At 43.4% G+C, this 12,073-nt stretch overlaps 1 protein-coding gene across 2 annotated transcripts; it reads right to left on the bottom strand.

The window, feature by feature from the left end:
* Positions 1-3,068: 3,068 nt before the first annotated feature.
* On the bottom strand, positions 3,069-5,841 carry FGFBP1 (fibroblast growth factor binding protein 1). 2 transcript variants are annotated; one of them, XM_030864270.2, is made up of 2 exons: positions 5,712-5,841; positions 3,069-4,071 (listed from the first exon to the last, which is right to left on the bottom strand). In XM_030864270.2, the coding sequence occupies exon 2, from the start codon at positions 4,045-4,047 to the stop codon at positions 3,334-3,336; it is 714 nt and encodes a 237-aa protein (XP_030720130.1). In that variant the 5' UTR covers positions 4,048-4,071; positions 5,712-5,841; the 3' UTR covers positions 3,069-3,333. The 2 variants fall into 2 exon arrangements, with proteins under 2 accessions (XP_030720130.1, XP_030720131.1); XM_030864271.2 differs by having other exon boundaries at positions 3,069-4,067; positions 5,712-5,770.
* Between the last annotated feature and the right edge of the window lie 6,232 nt (positions 5,842-12,073).

Raw genomic sequence — 12,073 nt, forward strand, 5'->3', positions numbered from 1 at the left:
TATCCTTATATTTAAAGTTGCTTTGAAATGGTTTTCTCGTACTTGAAACCAAAAGCATCCTAACTAATGTATTGGATCTTATAAATTTCTCCAAATTTAGTGTGCACCCAAATCACCTGGGGATCTTATTAAAATGCAGATTTCAACGTAATAGATCTGGAATGAGGCCTGAGAATCTTTATATCTGACAAGGTACCAAGAGATGTCAATACTTCTGGTCTGGGACCACACCTTGAGTAGCAAGGTTCTAGACTGATCTTCTTATTTCCTTATATACTCTCTCTTTTCTTCTTATATCTTTGATTTAAAATTTTTTCTGGGGTATTTCCTTGTTACAATGTGTTTTTATTGTATTTTTCAATTATCATTAATAAATCAAGATATCTTTTAAAAAAAAGAGAGAGAGAGAACGGGGCAAAGCCACAGTCACATACAACTGATAAATAATGGTTGCTACCCTTTGCTTATTGTGTTAGAAAAAAGAAAACTTACACTTTGAAGAATTTACATAAGGAAGTTCTGAGCTACATCCACAAGCCATTCTTGTGCCATGGACTTTAGACGGTCAGATGTGTAGAATACCCATTGTGTAAGCCATGGGGCACTGGGCGCTTTAGATTTATTGACCAATGAATGTCTTACAACAGCTCTAAAGCTGATTTCATTATCCCCGTTAAGAAAAGTTTAACGGTAAGGTGATTCATTAACCTGGGTAATTGCAAAGTCTGAAGATAGAGCAGCTTCTGGATTGTTTTGGTTTAAGCAATCCAATAATACTATCAATAGACTTTTATTATTATTATTCTTCTCCCCGTTGTTGCCCTTCCTTTCTCCCTTCCTTCCCTCCTTTTTTCTTTCTTTCTTCTTCCTTTTTCCAGCAGTGTTATCGTCATCCAAATGATTCTCATTGTTGAGATGAACTTATTGGATCCCAGAGGGTTAAATAATTGGCTCAGAAACCTTAGTTGGGAGATGTCAGAGGCAAACCTCTAGCCCAGGTCCAGCTGACTCCACCACGTTGGACAGACCTCCTCCCAGCTCTGCCAGTGGCCAAAGGCCAGTAGTGAACCAGAAGAACCAACAACTTCAGGGCCTGGAATGGAATATAAGATGGCTTTCGGTCTGGTCTAATCGGTTCTCCAATATTTATGTCACCCAGACCAGACCAGAGTTATTATTTAATGACCCCTGGAACTGTTTAACCATCTTTTCCTATCTCAGGAGATGTGTGAGTAGAATTGAGATGTGTGAGTGAGGGAGCAGTGGCCACAGGGTTGACAATCTGTGTAGACCTTCAAGGGAAATGTCCTTCCCGTGGTGTGGCTAGAGGGAGCTTAGGGAGGATCTGGGGTGGTGGTTCAGTTCTCTTGAGAGTGGGAGTCAGGTTCACAGGTCAGGTCCTGGGTCCTGCCCTGCAATGACACTGCCATCTTTAATGTTTCTGAACACGCCAAGCAGAATCCAGTCATTGGAATATAAGCACCACTAAGATAGAAATTTTTTTGTTTGCTGTTATTTTCATCCCCTAGAACCTGGTACATAGTAGGAGCTCATAGCTCATTCATTAATTTCAGAACATTTGCACTGACTGTTTAGGACATTCTTACTCCACATAGTCACCTGGCTTGATTCCTCACTGCATTTGGGTCTGACCTCAAAAGTCACCTCCACCGAGAGGCCTCCCTTGACCATCTCATCTAAGGCTGGTGACCATCCATTGCTTTCACCCCTTTCTCCTCCTTGACTTTTCCTCTCTGTCACTTGTATATTTATGAGTTTTTGGTCTCTTTCCCCACTGGTAGCTCCATGGAGGCAGAGCGTTCATCCCTGGTGCACTACTGTCTCTCCAGCCCCTAGGACAGGGGCTGGCAGAGTTGATGTACAATAAATTATGTGCTGGGTGAATGAGTGAGTGAATGAATGCACTCATACTCCATGGAAAGTGCTTAGCACAGTGCCTGGTGCACAGCGAGTGAGAGAGAACTATTAGTGTTGATGATGTTGAGGACGATATCCAAATGTACTCTGAGGCTGTCACACTCTGGGTGGTCATTGACAACCCTCCATGTAGGTCCTGGTAGGCTGGTGAGTGTAGGAGGCCCCTCTTCCACTCCATCTGCCATTCCTCCCTGACATCAACTCTATAAAGACTCCAGAGAACAGTACTTTTACCAACTTCTCTTCCTCACTTTTTGTTCTTTGTGGAATTGTGACACGACACTGGGGCTACATCCTTTTCTCTCCCCAGGTCTTGAATTTAAACCCCTTGAGATCTTTCAGACTAACATGTAAATGACTAACAGCAATGTCACCCCTGCATCCCACCACCTTCTACCCATGTGGCCTTTCCCATCTTTTAGGATTTTTCTCATCTCTTTGCTTTCATACCTGTGTCATCTGCCTAATGTGCCTCCATTCTGCCCATTTCCTACCTAAAGATACTCTCTCCAAATTCCAACCCCAGTATCACCTCTTCTGTGAAGCTCAACCTGAGATCTTCCAGAAATTTCTGCCTCTTCTCTCTGGTTTTCCACCCTGCCTTTCCCCCTTGTGTTGGAGTCTTCATCTCAGGGCACTGTACTTACCTAGACCCATCTCCCCCAGGCCTGAAATGAGCTCCCCGAGGTCAGGAGTCCCACATATGGCAAGTGGTCATGGGCAGCCCGGACTTGAATCAGAGGAGGGCGTTCCTCTAGCCTGGGTTCAAATCTTGCCTCCCCTCTTACCATCTGTGAGCCCCTGACAGGTGTCTTCATCACATTATGCTCCAGGTGTCCCACTTGAAATCAGTTCAGTAAGTATCAAATACCACAGACCAAAGCATGAAAGTATGAAGATAGGGATTCAGGAATGGGCCACCTTATGGGATGATTTGGGATGAGTGATGAACAGGATTTTTTTCTCTACTGGTATATGAGGACCAGTTTATGAGTTCATTGGAACCAACATAGAGAAACCAAACAATGGTTGAACACATTCCTGAAAAACGCACAGAGCTTTATTACATTTGGTAATTGGGCAGAAAGAGCATTGCACTGAAATCATCACTCTGACTCATTCAGCTTAAAGACTGGTCCTTACTGCTCATAGAAACATAGCTTTGTGGGCCATGGAAGCATAGAGAGGTCCACAGCCTCTTAAAATCACATGTAAGGAAATGAATATAAAACAAATGCCAAAATACAGAAACAAAAATTATAAAATCTGTTTAAATAATCCATTGCACTCCTACAGCACAAATGTTCATCTTACAGGGAACTGGGAGATCTTTACAGCATATGGAAGGGCTTCGACGTGACACCTCCTAATGGATTCTGTTCTCTTTTGACCTCATTAGCATGAACTGCCCTGTACCATGGACATGAAGAATTTGCAGAAAGAGCTCCAGGACTCCCCACAGTACTCCAGGGCTGTCTTGCTCTGGTTTACCAAGTCTGGGTCTTCCACACACTCAGGATCTTTGGTGTTCATGGTCTGGGTCTTTGCTGGGCTGATGGGGGTGGTCACTTTGACCTTGCTCTGCTCCTTGGGAGAGGGCTCCGTTAACTCCTGGCTGGGTTTCTTGATCTTAATCAGAGTGGAGTTAACCAGCTTGAGGTTGGATTCTGGAAACTTCTTTCTGCACACCCTGGTCTTCAGGATGCTCTTGGCATCACCACAGATGACCTTCTGCGAACGCAGATTCCGGCCAATTTGTTTCCAGTAGGCATTCTTTTTGTCTGATTCTAGGCATGAGGTTGGATTGCCGGTGAAGAAACAGGAAAACTCGTTGTCCTGTCGGGTACATGCGACCTTCAGGGCAATGCCCTCCTCCTGCTTGGTCACCACCCATTTGCAGTCGGCATGGTCTTGGGTGATGAACTTGCCTTTGGTCAGGCGCTTGGGTGGCTGGCTGCTTGGTTCAGTCTGGGGCGCGCCTAGAGTATGCAGTTTATCTGGGCCGACTTTGCTGCCCTGTCTATTCCTCCCTTCCTTTTTGGCCTCCACCAAGAGCATCGGAGCAGCCAGAAGGAGGAAGGAGAGCAGGGCGAGGCTGTGGATCCTCATGGCTTCAACTTGGTGGGAACCTGTCTGACAAAAAGCAGGTGAGTCAGTGCTGGGCAGCAGTCCAGCAGTACTAGGCTGCGAGATGACCCTCCCTCCAGCCTGACACATGGCTGCCTGCTTTGGAGTGGGATCAAGGAAACTTCTACTTCCTGGACTTAGTAGACAAGCAGCCTGTGTATTCACACGTCTGCTTGACTTGAGTCTTGAATGTCAGAAACTTCCTACTCTTCATTCATTCTTCCCCACCCTCTGAACCTCATTAACTCTCACTCCCTCATCCACTCAGTTACTCCTCACTCCTTCATTCACCAGTCAGTAAGCATTCATGGGGTACCTACTACTGGCCGTGCACTAGACTAGATGTTGAATTTATCAAGGTGAATAAGAAAGTTTCACATCTTAAAAACTTAGAGGCAACTCTTTGGGGAACCTAAAGAGCATTGATCAGGAGTCTGTCCCAACTGTGTCCCCAACTTGATCTTGGCCAAGTCACTCTCCCGCTATGGGTCTCAAATCCTTTATCTGGAAATCAAGATGCTGGATGAGATAATTGTCAACTCTCTTCCAGCTGCAGTGGACTGAATTTCTATCTCACTGTCCTACAAGGACTCAGATGACCACACAATGAGAAAGGACGTGGTAAGTGACATGAAAGGTGATGCTTGACACAAGGTTAAACATGCATGAGGCTTGGACCTTCTGAGATGGGAGGGTTTGTGAGGAGGGGTATCTGGGATTCAGTAAGAGCCTAAGGAAAGGCATGAAGGAGGAGTAGGTCATCCGAATTGACTGGGCAAAGTGAACCAGGGGAATAGAGGTGAATTTCTATCAGAGCATTTAGACTGTTGAGGCACTGTGCTTGGCATAGAGAAAGTCCTCAATCAATGCTTTTAAAAATAAATCATTTTATAAATAGGATGACCTTAACTGCTACACTAAACTGCATAGATTTTATCAGGTGGGTAACAAAAACCACATTTCAAAGAAGAGAATTAGCATTTCTATATGACACCGGCTATGTGCCAGAGCCCTTGACCTGTATTTCATCTTCACCTTGTTAATTAGCACAAGAGCCCTTCCTGGTAGGTAAAAATCCATCACCACCAGGCAACAGATGTGACAGTTAAGGTCCAGACTGGTAAATAAATTGCCCAAGGTCCCACAGTGGGCAAGTGACAAAGCTGGGACAGGCAGCCAGAACTTCTCTCTCTGGTCCTTTATGCCACCCCTCCCTCATTGCATACCTCTTGCCTTCACCTTACTCTGCCTTTCAGAAAATATTGGCAAGAAATAAAAAAGCAATTATGAACAACTCATTTGGTTTGGCTTAGTTTATGATGATAACGCATGTTATAAGTGCTCCATTTGAAAAGAATACAGAATTTTGTTTAAAAAGAGGCAGTTCTAGGTCTGATCTCATTCTACCCTGGGCATATGGCCTCTCTTTAGGACTGATAAAGGGGAGACAGTCACAAACTGTGAGCTTCCGAAATGAAGTTGGGATGGGAGCTAGGGATATTCGATAAAGACCCACTCATTCCTCACGGCATTGGGACTCAGTCCCCATGTGTCCGTGAGGGGATCCAGATCCCAGGAACCTGAGGTCCTCATGGGAGCTGGAAGGGGGACAGGTAATGAAACTCTTAAGAAAGCCAGGCTCTTACCTTGTTCTGAGTTTGCAGGTCCAGTACGATCCAGATGTGAGAGGGAGCTTGAAGGCTTACTGCTGTCTCATCCGCAGTGAGGCAGTGAAAGTCCTTTATATAAGAGCCCAGGCAGCAGGGTTTTTACAGCTCATATACTTGTGTAGCTTTATTCACACTCCTCCCAGCCACACCCCTTCAGAGAGAGCCAGTTCCTGCAGGGAAAGTGGTTGGTGTAATCCTGTGGGAGGCGGGTTACGTGCATGGCATTAGACCTGGTTCTTCCAAGCCCTTTCCCTTTCCCCTGGCAGCCAGTTGAGGACAGCTCAGCCTTGCAAAGACCCTCCATGAAGGGATGAGAATCCCAACAGAAAAATCTGTGGGGGAGGTTATAAACAACAGGTCCATTTTACTCAAAGCTTTCCCTTAATTCTTATCACAGCCCCTCCGTGATATGGTAACATGTAATTCATCCCATTTTACAGATGGAATATTGGAGCTTGGAGGTATTCAGGGCTGGTCCAAGTTCACAGGACCAGGGGGATGTGGAGTCTAGAGTTTAAAGCCTGGACTCCTGGGCCCCACTGTCTGATCTCTTCTTACCCAGCACTCTGTAAACATTCGGTGAATGAGGGACTGAGCTGGGGAAGCCGTCTCAGTGTCTGAAATCCTGTTTTCTCTGAAGCACCTGAAGTTACTGTGTGGGCAGAGGAATCCTCAGGCCTTGAGAGGCTGGTAAAGAGGAAACTCCTGATCTGGGTTTTTGTTCAAAGTATTCACCTTTTGGTCACGGGTGGGGACCTCACTCTGGTGAGCCTTCTCTAGGCAGAGTCTAGTAGCAGGATAACCTCGTGGAACCCTGGATACAGCATTTATTTAGCTGTGATCCTGACTTCTCTGACCCTCCATGTGTTCATCTATTGATAGCTGACAGTAACAGTACCTCATTTAGGGTTTCATACTAAGTTATGTAGGAGGCTGAGCTATTAACATCAAGTGAAGCAGAACAGATTTGGTTCATAAGATGGCCTTCAGTTGTATTCTTTAAAAACAGATATATTTTGTTTCCACGTTGAGCATATGAAAAGAACTCACTTCCACAAAGATGTGGACCTCACTATATTTTGTTACTTTACTTTTCATGATGTTTGGGCATAAGAAACTCTTCATTTTCTTCTTGACTCAGCTGTAAGGAAAACAGTAGCACAAGAGCTATAATAATAATAAATAATAAATGGCAAGTGACCTTTGCCTTTGGGACAGGAACAATAAGGAGTGGTGGGGACTGAGGCAAACTGTGTAGTTCCTGATACCTAAATGTCAACACTCAGTGCCAGGTGACTGAAAACATCTTGGCATGGAGGTCAGTATCTTCAGAACTAATGAAATTTTTTCACATACACATTTTGTTTTGTGTTGTTTTGTTGGTACGCGGGCCTCTCACTGCTGTGGCCTCTCCCGCTGTGGATCACAGGCTCCGGACACACAGGCTCAGTGGCCATGGCTCACGGACCCAGCCACTCCGTGGCATGTGGGATCTTCCCAGACCGGGGCATGAACCCGCGTCCCCTTCATCGGCGGGCGGACTCTCAACCACTGCGCCACCAGGGAATCCCATACACATTTTTTTTTTTTAATGGACATTTCATGAATTTTTAAGAGATTCCCAACATGCAGCTGTATGTACATGGAATTGGCTTCTAATTGAAATTTTCTAAAACAAAAGATACAAAAAGTTGTAACGGTGGTTGGATTCCATCCAAGTTCTACCTGTTCAAGAATCCAAGGTCACAGAGTTGTGGATGTTGACTGGTTCATTCAGTGGTTCAATGGGTTTCTTCATGAATTCCATCAAAGTAGGCTATTTCCCCAAACTCCATGCCTCATGTAAAATTGGCTCACCTGGAGATCCATTCCCACTGTTCTGACAAACACGTTATTGAACCATGACCTGCACAAACAGGCACTCACACTGTGGTATTTTGAGGGATTATTTGGACCCAAGCAAGACAAAGCTGCTTTGTTCCACAAGGAGATATAGACCAAGGTGGTCTCCTGTAAAACAAGAAAATCATCTTGATCCTCAAGTGGCAGCCAGATTCTTTCCGGATAAAGACAATAGGTCAGGACACAAAGCAAATTTAGAAGGAAACATGTGGACTCCAGGATCTTTTCTGAGAAGTGACTCTAAGCTTTGGCAGGGAACATGGAACTTCTCCCACTGGCTTCCCATGGACCTTTGGCCTTCCTGTGATCCCTTCCCAACTTCCGCCTTGACCTTTCTTTTCCAAACAGGGGACACAATATCAGAACAGGCTGTGGAGCCCTCTCCCAGTTAGCTCAGCCTGTTATTTCAAACACATTTCTAGACACACACACACACACACACACACACACACACACACACACAGAGTCCAATCTGGCCACACTAAACCCCTCACCCACCGTGTCCTAGATACTTGGTGAGCTTTTCCCCTTCCTGCTTTTTCTCCTGCTGTTCCCTTTACTTGGAACGCCCTTCCAGTCCTACTTTGCCAGGAACACATTGGCTCATCCTTCAAGATCCAGATCAAATATCATCTATCTGTTGGTGTCATTTGTCCCCTGATCCTTCCCCATGTCCCTCTTTTTATGGATGTTCATGGAGAGAAATAGACTGCCATTCCTCCAGTGAGTGCTTACAGCGTGCCAGCATTGTGCTAAGGATGTATCCACACATTAACTCACAGCTCGATATACTGAGAAAATGATACACTTGCACTACAGTGCACTGGGGAACCGAAGCAGGTTTGGAGCCCCAGCAAGGCTGCCCACTACAGGTTCTCCCCACCTCCCCATACTACCAGGACTGAGGGGTTCCCTGACTCCTGGAGAATTGACTCTGGATCCTTGTGGTACAGATGACATAGAATTAGAGGAAGACGAAATGGAGGCCACTTCTAATATTTTTATTAAAAACAAAGTAATGTACCCACACTTTGATAAATTGTAAACTTCTCTCTCTTTAATATATATTTTTAAAAATATTAGAATAGTATTACCTTTAAAAAATGTTTGCAAAGACAGTTCCTTTGCCCTACATCTCACCCAGGTTCCCCGATCATCGACTTTTTGCATTATAATGTTACATTTATAAAACTATTGAACCAATATTGCTATGTTTTTACTAAAGTCCATATTTTGTTCAGCCCTCCTTACTTTTTATCTAATGTTCTTTTTAAAAATGATCAATAGGCTTTATTTTTAAGAGTAGTTTTGGTTCCCAGAAAAATTGAGTGGAAAATACAGAAAATTCCCATATCAACCCTGTCTTTCACAAGCACAGCTGCCCAGGCTGTCAATATTTTCCACTAGAGCGGTACAGTCATTACAGGTGATGAACCTTCTTCGATACATCATAACTACTGCAAGTCCATAGTTTTCATAGTAGCTCACTCTTGGTGTTGTACAGTCCATGGATTTTTTTTTTTTTTTTTTGCGTTATGTGGGCCTCTTACTGTCGTGGCCTCTCTCGTTGCGGAGCACAGGCTCCGGACGTGCTGGCTCAGCAGCCATGGCTTATGGGCCCAGCCGCTCCGCGGCATGTGGGATCTTCCCGGACCGGGGCACGAACCCGTATCCTCTGCTTTGGCAGGTGGACTCTCAACCACTGCGCCACCAGGGAAACCCCAGTCCATGGATTTTGATGAAGATATAATGACATGTTTTCACAATTATAGTATCATACATAGTATTTTCACTGCCCTAAAAATCCTCTGTGATCCACCTATTTATCCCTCCCTCCCAACAACTGCTGGATATATCCCATCTTTTTACTGTCTCCATAGTTCTGCCTTTCAAAAAGGTCATAGAGTTGGAATCGTGCAGAATTTATTCTTTTCAGATTGGCTTCTTTCAGTCACTAATATGATCTTAAGGTTCCTGTGTGTCTTTTTCCGGCTTGATAGCTCATTTCTTTTTAGCAGTGAATAATATTCCATTGTCTGTTTGTGACACAGTTTATTTATCCATTCAGTGGCTCCAACATTTTGACATCTCAGTGGCTCCAACATTTTGGCAACTATGAAAAATGCTGCTATAAACATCTGTGTGCAGATTTTGGTGTGAACATGTTTTCAACTCCTAACTGTCTTTTTTTGGTCCAGGAACCCATCCAAGATTCCACGTGACATTTAATAGACGTGACTCTTTAGGCCTCTCTTGGTTGTGACGGTTTCTCAGATGTTCCTTGTTTTTGATGACCTCATCAGTTTTCAGGAGTACTGCTCGGGGGCTTTGAGAATGTGCCCCGTTCAGAATTTGTATGGTGTGCTTCTTGTGATTAGACTGGGGTTATATCATTCTTCTTTTCATCAAAGATTTAAATGATGGATAGCAGGTTTTCTTTGGGGGTTCCATAGAAAGTCTGAACACAAGTGGTTGAACACATGTCTTAGGCAGTCTGGTCTCCGATAATTTTGAAGTTCAAAAGCTGATTTTAGGGCTTCCCTGGTGGCGCAGTGGTTGAGAGTCCGCCTGCCGATGCAGGGGACACGGGTTCGTGACCCGGTCCGGGAAGATCTCACATGCCCCGGAGCGGCTGGGGCCGTGAGCCATGGCTGCTGAGCCTGCGCGTCCAGAGCCTGTGCTCCGCAGCAGGAGAGACCACAACAGTGAGAGGCCCGCGTACCGCAAAAAAAAAAAAAAAAAAAAAAGCTGATTTTACTCTCATGCATGTTACTACTACATGGTTCCTTGACCCAGAGGGCTGGCCCCTGTGGATGCAGTCATCAGAGATATACCAGTGGGTGCGATTTTGTACTGTGGTGAGTCTTAACTGTACATTTTATGAGGTCAAATTTGCTCACAAATTAGTCCCTCCTTCAAAAATAACCTCATATACAGACAAAATGCTTCATCACTGTGTCAAAGCAATATTAATTTTTTGGTTAAATTTTGTGCATTAAAAACTTATTCATTGTCAGAAAATGAGGAAATTGGCCAAGTAAACCTCAGCTAAAATATAACCAGCCTGACAGGAAGCATTCATCATAGACCTACAGAAGAGTATTTACACTACAAATTTAAACTGCTCATTATGCATGAGATTTAAGTATTCCTGTGCAGCAAATCAAATGACATATACCACTAAAGCTTTACGTTAGAACAATAAGAGTCAGTGAAGAGTTGATAGTGCAGCATTCTGTATGGCTGCAAAAGGAAAATGTATTCATTTTTATTTATCTTAAAGGAGTGCCCTGTGTCACACCTCATAACATGGAAACTATTTTTTTCAAAGCCATGTGCGATGCTTGGTTTTGATTCTGAATCCATCTAAAAGGTAACTCATGGTTTTTGAGTTAAGTTAAACCAAATGAAATTGCTGTTTGTGGTAGGTTAAAATGGTAGAATATCAACAATCTTGAATAGATCGAACTCACAATAATTAAAGGTTTTAGAAGGATTTTTTCTCAAGTAGTACAGCTGTTTCAAAGCCTTATATATACTTTTTAAAAACTTTTGTTTTATATTGGAGTATAGTTGATTGTTGTGTTAGTTTCAGATGTACAGCAAAGTGATTCATGCATGTACATTGCTATATTTAAAATGGATAACCAACAAGGACCTACTATATAGCCCAGGGAACTCTGCTCAACATTCTGTAACAACTTAATTGGGAAAAGAATTTGAAAAAGAATAGATATATGTATAGTTGAATCACTGTTGTATGTCTGAAACTAAGACAACATTGTTAAACAACTGTACTCCAACATAAAACAAAAAGTTTTAAAAAGTTATACATATAGATGTATCTATTCTTTTTCAAATTCTTTTCCCATTTAGGTTGTTACAGAATATTGAGCCGAATTCCCTGTGCTATACAGTAGGTCTTTGTTGGTTATCCGTTTTAAATATAGTAGTGTGTAAAAAATTTTTTTTAGTGTTTTATAATAAACTCTCCATACAAGTTAAGTTCACTGATTATTTCTAAGTTTTTCATATCTTTTTTTATTCTTTAAAGGAAATCACTCTAAAACATCTAATTCATTCTTTAAAGAAGTCTGCTTCTTTTGGATAAAATTTCCAAAGCACACATATTGCTGTGCACCTCTACACATATGCACACACACATACACATACACCCACACACTCTCGTGCAGATACATCACATATGGGTACACAAACGTAGGCATGCCTGCCACCTCTGCATCTTGGGGCAGAAGGCCTCAGAGAGTCTTCCTTTGGAATTATCAGTCTCTAACCTGTGTCTCTAACCCTCAGTCTCTTTTTTTAGAAAGAGCGTCAGTTGCCATCCTGGGAATCTGGAAAAGAGAGAAGACAAGTTGCCCTTTGCATTAATGCTGTGAGTCACTGTGCACGTGGGCATGTTTTGCTGCTTCTGT

This window comes from Globicephala melas, chromosome 5, assembly GCF_963455315.2.
Source record: "Globicephala melas chromosome 5, mGloMel1.2, whole genome shotgun sequence".
NCBI lineage: Eukaryota > Metazoa > Chordata > Mammalia > Artiodactyla > Delphinidae > Globicephala > Globicephala melas.

Coding starts and splice junctions, on each gene's coding strand:
- FGFBP1 (XM_030864270.2), bottom strand. CDS start 4,047: ATGAGGATCCACAGCCTCGCCCTGCTCTCCTTCCTCCTTCTGGCTGCT.